Raw genomic sequence first — 17,502 nt, 5'->3', positions numbered from 1 at the left:
TAATAAAAAACAAATGTCTCAGTTTGTAGAGCTTTATCTGTTTATTTGTAACCGTGCAAAACAAAAGCAGCAGTAACTCTGAGGTGTTGGTTTGATTGTCGAGGCAGACTCAGATCTTATTAAAGGCAGCAACGTCAACACTCTGAATCTGTGGAAATAGAAGGAAATACAAGTTTACAGAGGTCAGAACTGCTTTCAAGTGAAACTGAGATCAAAGCCAATAACACTCATATCTAACAGCTGAGGCCAACGCTCGATACTTACATAGTCCTCAAATTTGGTGATCTCTTCCTCCAGCATGTCTGTTCCTACTTTGTCGTCTTCTACCACGCAGCTGATTTGCAGCTTCTTGATGCCGTAGCCCACAGGAACAAGCTTGGAGGCGCCCCAGAGCAAACCGTCTGCCTGCACCGAGCGCACACACTCCTCCAGCTTAGCCATGTCTGTCTCATCATCCCACTGAGAAAGAGACAAATGGGTTAGGTAACAGGCAGAGGAAAAGCTCTAATTAGCAACCGCAGAGAAGCTCATGAAAGCAGGTTTGAAATCACAAATTATAGATTTGAAAACTTTATAAAGCCACAGGACTCCTAAAAACAAACCTTTCTAAAGCTTTATGCCTAAAGGCTGATTTAGTCAATGCTGTTGTCCAGATGACTGTTGCACAAAGCAGGATTTCTCAGTTAGCTAAACAACTTAAACCCAAAGATGAGGACGGTCTAATAATAATGTCCCTCAGAGCTTTTTCTACTGGTTAGGGTTTTAAAAATAATTGCCAAAAATGCCTAAAAGGACAGATTCTGCTCCTCCCTCCTGTGTGCCCATATTGGGGTGAGCTGTGGCTCATTGATATTTAAAAGAACAGTCGCTGAAACTTGTCATTCTGAACAAGGAGAAAACTGTGCTGTAGTTTTTAATCCTTGTGATATTTTGACTAAAGTATGTCACAGGTTTCATTACGACCCCAGAACATTGTTCACTTGAGGAAAAGTAGTAAAACATGTCTCCTTTCAGTTATCTTACTAATCAGAGCAATCCTGCTTTGTGGAATATCCCCCAGTTGACTAACAACTGACTGTAGTTGGTGTGGATCAGTGACATAATACTAATGGCTTCCGTCTTAAAAATGATAAAAATAATTTACTTAAAAAGCCACAGAAAACACTCATTTGACAAATTAGTTTCTGTGGTATACAAACTTATAAATGTAGGTCTCTGAATGGGCGCACAGAGGGCGTATAGCTTTATAAACACTGCCCTACAGTAAATGTTCTCTAGAGGAGTGCGTACAGGCTTGACATCAAGAAGGATGGAGGACTTGGCAATGAGGGCTGGTTTTGTAGACTTCCTCGCTGCGTACTCCTGCACTCTCTGTTCTTTGATGCGCTCAGCCTCTTCATCTTCCTCATCGCTGCCAAATAGGTCGATGTCATCATCCTCATTCTCTTCCTTCACCATCACCTTTGGTTGAGGAGCTGGAGCAGCCTGAAATTTGGGAGAAGATTTTAAAAAGATTCTATTTGTAGCAAGTCATTTTTTTAAAATGAAGTCGCTCTAGGTTTATCACAGTCAAACTGACTGCATAATGTATAGCCTTGTTCCACACTGAGACACAAGTGAAAAGAAGCTGGATTATTAAGCTAGGTTCACAAACTTTAGGCAATAACCCCTAGGTTCTAGCTACTTTTAACAGTAAAACATTATATTAATATAGTGCTTTTCAGTAACCCATAAGATGCTTACAGGAACTGAGAACAGCAAGACTGATGTCCAAGCTGGTCTTCATCTAAACGTGTCCAGAATTTTGATTCTGGCCAAAAACATTCATTTCAGTGCTTCACTACTTCTTTCTTCATCCATCAGAGGATATCATGGGGATGATGTGAATAAACTTTTTTCTTCTTTTACCTGTGGGGCTGGGGCTGCTCTGCTTGGCTGGCTCTGGCCTTTCTCCAGCACTGACATTCTGGAATCCAGTTTGGACATCATGGCCCTCAGGTCATCCACCACTGACAGAACAGAAAGCAAACAGAACAAGAGAGTGAGGGATGCTACCTGCAAGTTGCAATGTTTTGTAAACACAGAATTCATACTGATAGTAATGGGAAACACAAATGCACACCTTTGTGCAGGCTCTTGTTGTCCAGCTCCAGACTCCTGATGCGTGAGAGAAGTTCAGTCTGATCTTCCGATCTGCTGGTGTTCTGACTCTGCCGCCAAGGATGGAAAGATGAAAGTTAGAGACCTGAACTGGCCAGGGGGGGAAATACTGCGATAAACGCATGCGGGAATCAAATCGCTTTTCAGGAGAGGATGCAATGCCAAGCTCCTGAGAGCAGTGAGCACACACTCCACATCTCACACTCCATGCAGCTCTGACAAATAGACTTATCAGGAAAGAATTGTTACTGCTTACTAGAGAGGCACAGGGCTCAAAAGGAGCAGCAAAATATTGGAACTGTTAACAAGCTCCAACAAGCTTTAACTGTCACTGTTCAAAAAAATTTATAATTAAAAACAAAAATTCAAAAAATAATAATAAAAAAATGCATATCCACTTTTACTGATATTTGATATTTTATTGATATTTAGTTTCCTCCATCATTTCAACACGGCAGCTGTCCTTCACACTAACTTTAATGAATGGACCAATAGAAAATTATTGGAATCAAAATTTTACATAGATTTCCACTGAAAGTTTCCCCCTCCCTTCTAATATAAAGTTAGAATTTGGAGATTTTTTTTTTGACAGTGACAGTATGAAAGTCAGTGATTAAGAAATTGTGGTATTAAATAAAATTATTTGCTGCCAAAACAGTTTGCAATCAAAAAATATATATACACTTTCAGTTCTCTGGAGTGTATCCTGTTCTTTGTAATAAAACCTTTTATGCAGAATCCCCGTCACTGTTATCTGGTTCAAAAACACAATCTCAAACAAACTGCAGGCCTGCACTGTAATCATATAAAGACACAGCATTATCAATACTTTACAATTCACTGACCATTCTGTAGGTAAATATTCTTTTGACACCTGTTATGGATATAAACCGCACCCTATTTTAAACTTAACATACTACAAATGTCTGAGCATTTCTGTCTAAATTTCACTGAAAACGCAGCCATGGGTTGGGGGCAAGGGACAAAACCTTTAACATCAAGTGATTATTTAACATTTACCATGGCTTTACACTGACCCATGCAGTTTAATCTCAGCAAAAGCGATGTACGCCTTAAAAAGTGAGCATGCAATTATGGGTTTACACACATTCCTAAACACTTTTGGTAAAACGCCACATGCTTACATGCACATTACACACCCACACCATTCAGCTTTAACTGTTTAACTCTTTCAGGGAAAAGAGTAATAAATGTGAGGCAGCAGAATGAGCATCTCCCTCTCATGCCTTTTCACTCTAAAAGCCAGGCTTCTGTGCCATGGCACTTACAGTCTTGCGCTCGCGGGGTTTTTGAGGACGTGAATGCCCTTTACCCGGCTGTAGAGCTGCTTTCACCTGAGAGTAGTTCACAATAAAATCACCCCATGTACACAAACAGACAAACAGAAGAGCAGAGAAAAGTCAGTCAGAACAGACTGTGTGTCAGAAGAAAACAAACAAACAGTTTTAATTTAGATTAAAAGCAACTAAACCACAACAATGTTTTAACGCATCTGAATCTGTGACTCCTATATGATACACAAGTGATAAATAACTAATAAATGTGGTATATGAGCAGCTTCAGAGTATTAACACACTAGTACTAAATACATGAATGACTAAAAAAACAGTAATTAATCACAAATAAACAGCACTTTTCTGACACCTACTGGGCAGTGATTCTGTACAACATTAAGCATGGAAACCCCCACTTGGCAGACCCACTTTGTGGATCATAATCTGGTTAATTGCAAAATAACATGTGAGCTGTGTTTAATAAGAAATACGTTAAAAACGTTCATGTTGTTTGCGACGCTTTGGCATACACTACCGCTTTTTTAAATAGAACAAACTAACACTGAAAATATAAGACACCCTGCAAGTACTACATATTTACATATGTAGGTGTGGTGGAGAGTGAAAGTTTGTTGATCAGACTCCAGTCCACATGGCATGTTTCAGTCAATGACACCATAAGCCACAGACACAAAAATACCCTGCAGCAAGCCGTAAGGCAACAAGCTCCACCACCCCCCTCACAGTGCAAAAAACACACACACACGGTAACAGGACTCTCACTGCATCACTGGGGAACAGCTCAATGAACAACACAGGCATATACACAAAAAGCACAAATAACTTACTAAACATGCATAAAGAAAAGCCAAAGGGAAACATTAAGCATTAATTTAAATTGCAGAACCTCTAATGAACTGCTGGAACCTCTCAGATGAATGCCTGGTTTCAAATATGGATGGGTGTTATGGCAAAATGTAATCATAAAGAGCCAGATTAGACCTTCCAAATTCAATTATTCTAAGAGAATCATTATATTATTTTAATAAGATCTTCATAACCACCCATATTTCCTAGTTAGGCACAAATCTGAAATATGGACTTAAATCATGATGAATGAGAAGCTGCCCCTGCTGCCAGAGCAGTCAAAAGAAGTCACAGCTGCTCTGTCCGTTATCTACAAGCTCTTCAGCAGCTGCAAATGGGGCAAAGTGAAGCGGTTACACTACAGAATGAAGCAGGGGCAAAATTGGTAGCTTGGACGACAGCTGAGAAAACCCAACAGGAGCTTTGACCGGCCAGCAACCTTCCAGAATCATGGAGGAAAAGCTTAAATATAAAATCTGTATAGAAAACTGGGGTCTAACTGAGCATGCTCCAAGACTAACCCAGAGCCTAGTTTCATTCTGTTGATCAGAGTCCAGTAAAATCTATTGACAGAATGTAGCATGCCAATAAATTGGTGGCCAATTTAGCTGAAATATTATTGCACAATACACACTTTGGTGGACTGGTTACAAAAGACTCTGGGTATGTGTGTGCGCGTATGTGACTTGAAAATCCCACTCCTTTAAACCATAATTTCCATTATTATTTTAATTATGGCATTTTGCATTACTGTAAATGTAAGTTTTGTCCAGAATGACATTGGACACCTCTGTTAGACACCTATTGTTATTGGAGTTGTGGTTATCTGGAAGCAGCTGTATGGTCCACCAAGTAGCACTAGTGATTTATCATTCAGCTCTACTGCTATAGTAATGCATTTGAGCAGGTTTACTATCAAACTGAGCTAGGACGAGGTCCCCTAGGACCGCCGCTGTAGTGTGGCACTGACCGCCGGCATTTCTGGCTGTCCAGCTGGTGACAGACACGTTTACACTGTTTTGGAATCATTTTATGCAGAGGTAATGACCACTGCTTCAGGCAAAAAAAAACTTAAAAGCCATATCCACAGACTGTTACTGGCCGAGAGAGAGAGAGAGTCTTTTCACATAATCGCCCATTCAAATCATGAGCACATCATTGGCCAGGCACTTTAGGAAGCAGGCTAGTGATTGAGTGACAGTTAAGAGTGCACTCAGAGTCACAACGACAAAAACTATTCAGTCTTGTTAGAAATAAAGTAACGCGTCATTCTAAATGTACGCAGAATGCATTCTGATTATTGGAGGTCTGGAGCGAAACTCACGAGTTTGGGCTGTATTTTGGGGGAGGGGAAAGGTAGTACTCACTCCGGCTAGGGATTGCTGGATAGTCTGCCGGGCTTTAACAATGTCCTGCAGGATGGCACTAGCGTCTCTCTCCTGAAAGGGTACAGCGGGGTAGAGAGGGCCAAGTCAAACCAGCAAGCAAGGGGCAGATGGTAAGAGGGCAGGCAGGCGAGCAGAAAAACACATACATACACAGAGATAAGGGAGGGCAATATGGCAAACTATTAAGTACCTTAAGGCCATTTGGAAATTCACTTTTCCACCTTAATTTAAAAGAAATATATAAAGAAATCACATGCTGTTCACCATGCTGGAGCTTAATATTTATTTACAAAAATCTGTAAAAGCCTTTATGATTTATATAGTGTTCATGGTTCTAGATATAACAGTGTTACCCAGTTACTCAGGAGAGTGCAATCTGAATCTGAACAACAATAACATCATATTGCCCACCCTTTCACACATACACACACACACACACCTCAAACCAGCTGCAGCAACAGCATCTAGGCAAAGACAGATAGCGCAGAATAACCATGCAATTGAGGAGGAGGTTGTTGTTTTTTTTTGTTTTTTTTTAATAAATCCTCATCCATGCTTCTCTTCCTGACCACGGATGGACAAACAACAGCTGAGCAAACAGGCAGTCAGGCTCCATCAATATCAGCGCTGTACAAACTGAAATATTCATACAGCTCATTATGTGCTGCCATGACCGTAGACGTGGAGTAGCGAGGATTTAAACAAGGGTCGGGTCTGATTAATATCAATGAGGGAAAAGTCACAGCCCCCAGCTGATGTAATTTCCTCTGATGGTGTTGCGTTCAGACCCTGGAGGAAGCCGTACCTGAGGAGCCTGCGAGATGCCATTCACTCCTTCATAGAAGCGCGTCTCCGCCTCATCATATTTGGATTTGTCGAACCAGATGTTTTCCTGGGCAAGGCACTGGAGGTCACTCATTTTGTTGCTGCAGGGAAAAAAGGGAAAGACAGAAAAACAGCAGGTGAGCAGTGGGGTTAGAGCTCAGAATAGGAAGATCAAGAGAGAAAAACCCAAAGCAAAACTAGCACTAAACTTGCTTATCAACCTATCACTGTTTATTGTAAATCAGATTTCATATTAAACCACAAAGTTGAGACCATGTTAAGTGCTTTAAATGCAGTAAATAAGTGTACTAACAAAATTATATAAGCAAAGGAGAATAATCTGAACAAAGTGCTCTAGAACACCGACATATATTCAACGGTGCAGCAACTAATGACAATTACTCATTTACAGTTTAAAAGAAATTTAATTTATTCATTTGAGTTATATCAAGAAAAACATGTTTACAAATATTCATTTCATCTTAAAAGCCTGTTATTTCATTATTGCAGTTTGGCAGCCAACATGTTAGATCATTTTATGGGTATTTCCCCCCAAAAATCATCCAAATATCTGAGCTTCAACTCAAATATTTGTAGAGAGCAACAGTTTTCAGGGGCTACAACCTGCATGGATATGGTTACGTTCAGCACAAAAGCACACTGACCAGTGCAGATCACAGATCATGTGACAAGGGGAGATTTGAAAGGCCAGCGTAGGGCTTTCTCTCAATAAAACCCATTTGTTGCTTTTGCTGACCCAAGCCCATGGACAATAGCCGCAGCCTAGCATGCTCCTGAACTCTTCCTGTCTGCGGGACGGTTATTGGTGCCCATTCTCTTCCATGCAGCTATAAGCCACACTAAACACAGGTAGGTTTTCATTTAAGTGAGGATTGGTGTTTGCAGGGATTCAGGGTGGCATTCCAAAAGGATCACTCAGTGCAGACAAGCAACCAAGGAAACGCCCAAAAACATTTAAAAGTAAATAAATAAAAATAAACATTAACATAAGTCAACACAAGTAACATTTATAAACCAAGCAGAAAATACAGAAAACAGAACGCTATTGGCCCATGCCCTGCATTGTGCCATACTTGTCCCGTCTTTTCTGAGGGGTGCGTTCAGTCTCTGAGAAGACCCTCTTCCTGCCTCTTCCCCGGGGAACTATCCGACCCCTTTGTGGTTCTGAAGATGAGCGATGGTGGCTGTGAGGTAGAGGGCTCCCACCCTCGTTACTCTGTTGGCTCTCGTTCCGCCTTGCTCTAAACACGAGGGGCCGATGGGCCCGGTCCCTCGGAGAGGACGACAGAGGGGGTGCCCTCATCCCTGATGTAGAATTCTGAAAGTAGCCCTCTGCTTCTTCGTACATGTTGCTGTTAAACCAAACAATCTCTCCTCTGGAGCCCTGCATGGGTCCCAATCCCTGCACAACGAAACCTTCCTCCAAGCCCTGGCTCTCTGAACGAGATGAGCGTGGTCTTCGTCTCCTGGCCCCATGCAGGTCATCTCCATTCAGGTTAGAACCAGGCAGACCTGGGCCGTTCCCCGAACCCTGCCGTACTCGGCCTGAGGCTCCGCCCTGGGACTGATCGCCCCTCTGAGTCTCCATCTTAGGATAGGTTACAGCAGAGACAAAAAAAAGGAGGGGGGGGGGGAGGCAAGTGAAAGGGCAGAAGCTACAGGATAGGGATGGGCTTGGTTATTTGAATATACAGATATCAGAAGACCTAATTGTTTTAAGTAATTCAAAATTGTGACATATCTTGGATAAGTTCATTTTAATTTACTGGGTAAATTAACTGAATATGTGCAAGTGACAGAATTTCAGAGAAAACTGTGATGTCTAGCATCATTCAGCAATATTTCAGAGGAGCCATCTATGACAACAAGACGACATAATTCATGCAGTATTTAAATTGTGAATCCACAAGGTAATCACTGAGGAAAATTATTAACTCATATTTAGTAGGATTCATTTATCTGGTTAATATTCCACAAGTGTGTGCCAAACACAAGTCATAGTACGGAGTCTTTTCTATACCTCAATGACACTGCTTTGCATAAATAACACAGTTTATTTCAACTATGAACATTAACAAATAAGCCCACGCCTACAGAATTGAGTTCTGTTATATTTTATATGTAACGAATATGTGAAGGATATTCAGAAACCAAACAAGTCAGCCACAGTCAGTCCACACAGCCAGACATGCCTCAATGCAGGTAGTTCAAAGAAAATTGTGAAGGGCATCATTACTCAATACTTAATATTCATTACTCTGTATGATGTATTTCAAGGTAATTTCGACTTCAACTTTCTTTTACAACCATGCACAATCACACAACCTTCACTTTTCAGATCATAAAATGTTAATCCTAACACATTTCATACCATGAATTTATATATAAATGAATTCATACCAAGAAATTCATTTATATTGCCCATTATATTATTGCCCAGCCATATATTAAATAAAAATCAATCAAAACAATAATAAAAGACAATATACAACGATGCAAAGCAAATGTTAAAATGCAAAAATGCAGTGTCTTGTCCAAATGAAATTACAAGATGCTGTAAAATGGCAACAGGCGAGTACTGAATAGCATGCACACACACACATTTTATATATATATATATATATATATATATATATATATATATATATATATATACATACACACATATACATATATATATACATATACATATATATACACATACATATATACACACACATATATACACATACATATATACATATACATATATACACATACATATATACACATATATATATATATATATATATATAATTATATATAATATATATTTATAATTATATAATAAATATAAATAATTTGATGTCTTCACTGAATTCTGGAATAGCTGAAAAGATGAGCAGCACTGAGCTGCACTTATAATGCTATCGATATACGTTATATTTCTCTTTAATACTCATCCAGGTATGTGTAGCCCAAATTTGTAGACTGTATACATTTTTGTATGAATATGTACAGTGGGATTATAAGTGTGCCCAGAACCCATAATCTGCACATTCCCATCATAAAGGGTTCTGATTAAAATCTACAAATAAAGAAATTGTTTCACAATACATTTAAAGCTAAGATGAAAACACGCCATAAAACACCACAAGATAGTGAATCATTGAAGTATTTGAATAATGCACATACACACTCCATTACAATCTAGAACTTGTTAGCAACACCTCTGTATTACTGCAATACACTCTGAACGCCCATCAGCATCGCATTAAAACAGAACACAAACAACATGCCATTACACAGCACTCTCTCGCCATTCTCCATTCAAACACTCACCTTCTGATGAGCTCAGAGAAAAAAAAGATGGGTTTTTGCAGGCTCTCTCTAACAGTAAGCATTGTGACTGTCAGAAATCACATATATAATGGGCACAAAACTGGATGCAAAAGATCAAGCACTCCCTTTGTATTAAATCTGAAAGTGCGATAAAGTAGCAGCCTCATTATTCAGAATGATTTGAAGTAAAACGCTCTGCTCTAGGTAAGAGTGCCAGAACCTGAATTGTTCACAGTTGTGGTGATAAGAACTGGACGTCTGAAAAATTGAATGTCTCTAAATACTAAAATACATCACAAAGTTTCAGGGGTACAGCTGCAGTTATATGCAAAGGTTTGGGCAACTTCTGTGGCAAACTATTTGTTTCTGCAATGTCAACAGTGACTTTATAATCGATTAACTTTAAAACTAAGTTAATATGCAATTCAATGTGCATGTTTTGAAGATGTTAGATGCCAGTACTTACACCTCTTTTGGAAGACATGCTTGAAAATATTGTAAAACCTTTTAGCTAGGAGCCTTTCTATAATGCTTTTAAGAATTTTCAGCCAATCTTCTCTGCAGAATTGTAATAGAATTGTAATTCTATAAAACATATGGTCTGTGTACCATGCAAAGCAGATATAACATTCTAAAACCTTTAGCAACTAAACAAAACTATTATTTAAGCTAAACAACCTCAAAACAATGTCCACCACAATGTTTAACAGGTAGAACTAGTGAAAATAAATAAATAAATAAATAAATAACAATAAAACATCTCAATTAGACTTAGAATGTAATGCTTTCTTTCTGTTCAAAATCCAACGAAAAAAGTAATTTGCCCAATGGTTTTCTAATTTCAAAAAACTGTATCTACACCCAACTTGAACTGAACTTGAACTTGATCCGCTTCATGCAAAACCACAGGTGTCAGAACATTTACATTCCCATTCTGATAACTGATTCAACTCCTTAAACAGTCATCTCTGCTCATGACAGTTGGGCATGAAAACAGAGGTAAATTCCAAATGAAAAATAAAAATATCCAGTATGCATGGATCATTGAACATACAATGTCCCTGGACCTACTTTTACACTTACACCTCCATCACTCGCCTGCAGCTTGTGAGCCTCACCCCAAGTTGACAGTTTTGGTTATATGAGAGTTTATGAGGTAAGAAACCTTGGATGTCTGAATCTGTATATTTACGATTCTCTTAAGAAAACTGCAGTTACAAAACGGATAGGTGCGGCCATGGTGTTAAGTGCTAATGTCACTCGCTGTACGTTTTCCGGTGTATAACCCACAGCACATGGTTGTCAACATTAAACCCTTTACAACATTGTACCCTTTAATTTCACTGGATGTTGTCTTTAACTTCTTCCCTGTTTAAGGTGAAACGGACAATTGGAGTAGGAAGTCAACTCAAATTTAAAGCCCAGGTTTGGAGGTACTCAGACTGTAAGAAATACATTATAAAATGGCGTTGGGACACTGTTAAGCTGCTATATATGACTCAGTCTCTAAGAGCTTTGGGGTCAACGTTACAGGGCTCGTCTCAACATGGCTATAGATAGACTTCACTTTAACCCGCTAGTTTCTCACGTGGCCACGTGGCGAGACTGTGGCACTTACACTTACTATTTACACCAATAATGTTAATCCAAGTTAAACAAAAACACACTTAACATCCATATACCGCGGAAAAACTACTTTTCACTTACTTTCAAACGTGTGTATTCGGCGGCCGGTCTGAGTGAACGTCTCTGAGGAGAGTGTTGTTCTGAAAAGAACGCTCGGGGTCGGGTCTCCTCAACTTATTCTTACTATAGGGCAGACTACAAACATATGTATTTAGATGAACGACGGGGTGTAAAGTTTAAGCATATTTATTTAAATTATTTCACATGTACATATTGATTTTTAGATTATTATTATTGGATCAGTAACCAAAATCGACGAATGTTACGCTAAATACCAATATATAAATCATGCCACCCCCGTTTGGGGAATTGGTATGTTCCACTAACTTTGTTCGCCATAGTGGCTGTCAAAGCAACCGTTAAGAAGAGTGATACGTTTTCCTTTCAGTTAAGTTCTAAAAAGGTCTTAAAATAGGATCCATTTAGACACTTTTCCACAGTTAACCCATGTTTGCGCGCCCTTTTTTGAGAAAGCTAGTCCTACAAATAAAATTTTTAAAAGTCCTCATGTATGTCCTCAAATTTCTACTTATAATAGTGAAATAAGTTTCTTTAATTGCACCTGGACACAAATTGTTAACTGTGCAAACATACATTTTGTAGTAAGCACCTAATGGAACATTTACACACTCACAACACTGAGGGTTACCATGCTTAATGCCAGCTAGCTGATATGTCATCACAGCATCAAACATTATTTTCACTTTAAACTGCTACAGATTGCCAAATCCCATATATACAAACACATCCCTCTGTTTTTCTTGACAATGTTTAATATATATTAACAGCACAAATGCTAACAAGCTACCAGGAGTGGGGTTTGAACCCACGTGGGCATTTGCCCATTGGATCTTAAGTCCAACGCCTTAACCACTCGGCCATCCTGGTGTTGTGTTGCTGTTTAGTTGCAGTTGCAGTGGACATTAAGGCCTCTGCCTGCCTGACCCAGCATCATCCTTTGTTTCAGCTGGCACGTTACTCTGCACATGGCTGGCTTATCACTGTCTCTGGGGCCCTACTGAACTGACTTTTGTCCAATTTACTGTCCACTCCTGATGTCCTTGCAGTGACAGCATCATCTGACATCGCCAGACACTGGCATAGTGGATAGACAGTGTCCTCTGCTGTGTTCCAAGTGTTGGGAATGTCCATTTTCTGACCGTTTTGGCATAATTCCCAGACAAATGATGGACATACAGCAGTCGATGAGAAGAAGGGTTTAGATTCCAGCACATTTTGTTGAAGTCACACCAGATAAACCTGGAAATTAACTGTTGTGTTGAATCAAGTGAGATTTTGCATGTTTGTGCTAGTCTACAAGAGATATAATAATAGTTCTCTTTGGTCAGTGACCCTTTAACTGCTTGCTTGAGATAATCGTATTGAAATTATTTTTTCTTGTGTGTCATACCAGAGATAACAAACATTAATATGTTATTAATATAAATGACCGTAACTCAGCTCTGTCTGCTTTATTTCTAATGCTATATTTCCATTTCTCCATGTGTAAGCTGTCACTTGTCCTGGATTATATAAAAAATCAAACTGCAAGTTACATTTGGTTTTGTGCACATCTAGGACTCTCAAATTATATTCTCAAACTGGGCTCTTACCAAACACCTTTTATCTCAGAATTACTGTAATCCAGAGCTTCCGCCTGTTGTAATGATTCTAATTACCCTCAGAACGCATGGCCAAGAATGGGACAGACCCAGAATGTCAAGTGTTGGTAATGTTTTGTCTAAATCCTCTGAATTAATGCACATAGAATCCGACCTTACAAGTCTGGCACTTATTCTGTGGGGTGCCATATGCTGTATCTAAGGGCTAAGGTTTGGGGATGTGGCACAGAACCTGCGTGCAATAACACACCTATTTTGATACATGTGAAAGAGTAAGTGAATGAGTGAATCAGTCTCAAGCATCTTAAAAAACTTTAAAAAATGCAAACATATTGACATGCAGTACATGGAAACTTGAGACAAGTGACACCATCAGCTGCATTATAGAATGTTGTGCTAATTGCAAAACACTATCGTACCTCTGCAGAACACGAATCCAAATCTACTTCAGAATTACTCAAAGCCATTTAGACACTCAACAACATTTGCATTTGAACATTAGACGCAAATGCTTTCTCCTGTTTGTCGGCAAGGCTTTATAATTCCAAAGGCATAAGCTTTAAAGAGGACATTTATTAAGATAAAGACAAGCAACTACCAGGAGTGGGGTTTGAACCCACGAGGACAGCTGTCCATTGGATCTTAAGTCCAACGCCTTAACCACTCGGCCATCCTGGTTCAGATGCTCAATGTTTTATTGTAAGGGATAAAAACTGGAATTTCAAATTTATTGACCACTGATACTGATAAATAAAAGTACAAAGTATTTTGTGAATGGCCTAGAAAAAAAAATAACCCAGAAAAATGTAGGATTTGAAATGCAATGGTTGGTTCATGCAGTGGCTAAAAATATCAGTGTGAAGGTTTTGCGAATGAACAACTCCCAGAGAGCACACCTCCACCAGACTGAAACATGAAAGCTTGTACAAGACATCAGTCAGATTTGTCCTCTGTGTATATTACATTGTGCTATTAAAGGAGCCTACATTTTGTTATTCAAGCTCTTCCCTCAGAAGTCACTAACAGAGCAAGGCTGGCAGACTGGGCTCAGATGTTTAGAATTTTGAAAGACTTATAACAGATCATAGTACAGAGACGTTGATAATGATTGTCTGAGAGTGTGGAAAATGATTGAATGAAGAAAATAAAAATGACAGAAAAAGTTCTCAAGTTCTTTTCACTTCATTTATGGGTACATGAATGTAAAGGATTTAACCTTGTTTAAATCATTTGTTGGCATGGAGGGGATGTCTAATACTTGTTTTGGAGACATAGTCGTGCCTTTAGCTTTTGAAGATCGCCAGCCACGGTCCTCTGAAAAATATTTGTCTCTTTATTCAACCTCCTGCTACTCGATATGGAGGCAAATGTGCATGTAGACTCACTACAGCTCTGGCTAATAACTTGAATCATTGCTCCAAAATATTTATTGACAGATTTATTAATTTGTGTATTCTCTTATCATTATATGGTTTAATCATTAGCAGAGTTTGGTCTCTATGTCACCTCATATTTATACCCTACTGAAACTGGTGCTTCCATTAAGCCAAGGCTATACATCTTGGCAGTCAAGTGCTCTGTGGAAAAACCATCTACAACCCTTCCAAACGAAAGTCTTCTGTTGTGCTTGGCTCTAAGTACACAGAGCCGCCATGATTTCCGTTGACACTATGCATCTGCTTATCTTCACAGAGTGAACCCTCTGCATCTGAGAACTCCCACTTCTGACATGCTAAACTAGCTTTCATACATTATTGATCTCAGCCATAGCAAACTCATTAGAATGTGCTAATGAACAACTGGACTTCTGAGTTAAAGGATTTGGGTTTAAACCTAGATTTGCTTGCTCATTTCCACAATGGATTTATTCATAGACACAGTGCTGATTGTTTATCCCAAAGCATGGTGTGAGGGAATTTTCCTTGGGAATTTTGGGAGTTAAGCCTTAGAATGATTTTCAGGACCAAAATAAAGGCTAATAAAGGGTTTAAAACAAAATTCTGGGAGTGAAAAAATGATCAAATTTACACATAAGAAGTTTGACTCTCAGATTATGCTCAAAACTGAATGTAAACAATGTCATGTCTAATATTATTTTGTCTAATAATTTGTGAAAGAGAAATGAGACTTAAAATATGTTTTCTTTCAGTAGCGCTGACAGGAACCATTGTCCTGATGTTAACTAAGCAATTGTGTCCATTTTATTTACTATCCAAAAACTACAGGGGATTATTCAATAAATATATAATCTTGTGAGGTAGCATTGAAATGCCCTTACAGTTGTTTTAGATCACCACAACTATGAACCATTCTGAATTAACTCTGACTTTGTTTACATGTGTATGACAAATTTATGAAGAGTGAAGTATAAGTGAAGAGTGAAGAAAGGTTTGAAGCTAATGTTGCTAACTAATTTTCAACTTACTCTAATTAGCGTAATGAAAACTGCAGGCTAAAACACTGAACTTCAGTTCACCTCTTTAATTCATTGGTTTAATAAGGGTCTGTGTTGATGGTTCACATGTAAAACCGCTTCTTTAGGTTTCACTCCAGTTGTGCTAGCTGTTATATTTCTGTGAACAAATGAAGATGTAGCCCACCGAACTTCACTACTGTGAAAGCTTGTAAAGATCAAAGTAAAGTGGTGATATCTGTGTTTCGCAGAGGTGGACTTATCCACAGCAAAGGTTTTGTCATGAACATCAAAGCCTTCCTCTGCCTACAGTTTCGTTACAATGTACAAGCCATTAAACATGACTTTGAGAGTTCAAGCAGCTATAATGGCTTCTTCACAGTCACTAAACCTGGGAAATGTAAGGCCTTACTTATGATGTTTGATGTGTTGGTGGTGTTCTCTTGTAATCATCTGTAAGGTCAGGTCTAATAATTAACTACATGGAACTGGTTGTGTAAAAGTCAGAGACCACTCTTATAGTGTCCATTTTACAATCAATACAGCCTTTAAAACTCATTTTTCATTAATTGATTGCACTTCACTGGATATTATATAATCTACTTTATTAATGGAGGGGAAAGTGGGAAAATAGGATTCCTAACAACCAGGCAAGATACAACACACTTCCAAAACTGTCCACATATGAGAAAACTAAGCTCCACTCTCGCTTCAGATCTGAAAAACAGCTGTTTATATCACCATCTATTACTCAACTCTGTGGGTCTGAATGAAGTGAAGCTATCAAGAAATCCTTGCTATAAAAAAAATCTGCAAATCAAACAATGAACAGCATGGCCACTCCAGAGCCCAGATCTCAACAAGTGAATGTAACTGGGATTAGTTGGATTATAAAAAGTGCAACCAACTGCTGAGACTGAACTTGAGCAGTGTGGAAACTGTTATTCAACAGGCTTGACATGAATGTGAATGTGAAACACACATTGGGCAGATAATGTTGTTACAGAGGGAATAAATTAATTTATCTTTTATTTATAAGATAAGATATTTTAGATTAATATAAGACACCCACAGACATACATATTATTTGTAGTTTTGAGCAAGGCATTTGATTAGGTTTTAATTCAAGTGGGTCATTTGCCCAAAGGGTCCAGACACCCTCTTGAGTCTGTTGCAGTTTTATTGATTTGTTAACAGTGCTCAGTGGTTAATTAAAGAAGGGTACCCCATCGACATTACAAACATTAAAAAATATATTTTAAAGGCCATAACATTGTGCTAATAATTTAATTGTCTGGAATAACATGCGAAGGGTTTTATATTACACCTGAAAACGTCTCTGTGAGTATCTCTGAGACACAAATCATTTCAGCGCATGGTGACCCAGCAGCTTCTTTGTCTTATTTGTTTATTAGGAGTTCTATTTTTTCTAATAATTTTATATTTTAGTTTCATGTGATCATTCTACTTTCTTTGTAGCAGAATATATTGTATATAATCTGACCTAAAAAAATAAACCCTGAAAATAAAGAGCTAATCTGTAACATTGATTTAAATAGACTTCATACGACATAAATAGACTTCATTTATAGAGTGTGCAAAAGTGTCTAACCCATTTTTATCCTAGATAAGCCTATATCTGCAGAAAGCAAGTAGGGAATGACAGAAATAGGACGACAGAAATAGGCTGTAATTGCCTAAAATTAGATCGTTTTCCAGCATGCGACAACACATCACAAACAAGATCAATTTGCCTTGGGATAAAAAGCACACTGCCACAAGAAAACATGGTAGCATGCATAAAATGTTGGGCACCCCTGTGGGAAATAAGGACATGTCCTCTACAAAGAACACTTCATATACAATCCTAATCTATTTTCTTACTTCTTACTTTCTATATGAAA

The 17,502-nt window shown here is 38.6% G+C and overlaps 1 protein-coding gene and 2 non-coding genes across 5 annotated transcripts; all 3 read right to left on the bottom strand.

Annotated features, from left to right (window-relative positions):
• Positions 1-17: 17 nt before the first annotated feature.
• LOC136677587 (elongation factor 1-delta-like) lies at positions 18-11,698 on the bottom strand. Of its 3 annotated transcripts, none has more exons than XM_066655145.1 (8): positions 11,585-11,698; positions 6,516-6,636; positions 5,690-5,761; positions 2,123-2,210; positions 1,909-2,009; positions 1,291-1,485; positions 265-459; positions 18-148 (listed from the first exon to the last, which is right to left on the bottom strand). In XM_066655145.1, the coding sequence occupies exons 2-8, from the start codon at positions 6,627-6,629 to the stop codon at positions 110-112; spliced, it is 804 nt and encodes a 267-aa protein (XP_066511242.1). In that variant the 5' UTR covers positions 6,630-6,636; positions 11,585-11,698; the 3' UTR covers positions 18-109. The 3 variants fall into 3 exon arrangements, with proteins under 3 accessions (XP_066511242.1, XP_066511243.1, XP_066511244.1); XM_066655146.1 differs by lacking the exon at positions 5,690-5,761 and adding an exon at positions 3,450-3,515; XM_066655147.1 differs by lacking the exon at positions 5,690-5,761.
• Positions 11,699-12,368: 670 nt separating this feature from the next.
• Positions 12,369-12,451, bottom strand: trnal-uaa (transfer RNA leucine (anticodon UAA)). The gene has a single exon. It is a non-coding gene; the product is annotated as a tRNA-Leu (tRNA).
• Positions 12,452-13,780: 1,329 nt separating this feature from the next.
• trnal-uaa (transfer RNA leucine (anticodon UAA)) lies at positions 13,781-13,863 on the bottom strand. Its single transcript has one exon. It is a non-coding gene; the product is annotated as a tRNA-Leu (tRNA).
• Positions 13,864-17,502: the final 3,639 nt, after the last annotated feature.

Source organism: Hoplias malabaricus, chromosome Y, assembly GCF_029633855.1.
Source record: "Hoplias malabaricus isolate fHopMal1 chromosome Y, fHopMal1.hap1, whole genome shotgun sequence".
Classification (NCBI taxonomy): domain Eukaryota; kingdom Metazoa; phylum Chordata; class Actinopteri; order Characiformes; family Erythrinidae; genus Hoplias; species Hoplias malabaricus.
This window is presented reverse-complemented; position numbering and strand designations above follow the sequence as displayed.

Coding starts and splice junctions, on each gene's coding strand:
- LOC136677587 (XM_066655145.1), bottom strand. CDS start 6,629: ATGAGTGACCTCCAGTGCCTTGCCCAGGAAAACATCTGGTTCGACAAA. Junction 5,762..6,515: donor GCATCTCGCAGGCTCCTCAG/GTACGGCTTCCT, acceptor GTACCCTTTCAG/GAGAGAGACGCTAGTGCCAT. Junction 2,010..2,122: donor CAACAAGAGCCTGCACAAAG/GTGTGCATTTGT, acceptor CTGTTCTGTCAG/TGGTGGATGACCTGAGGGCC.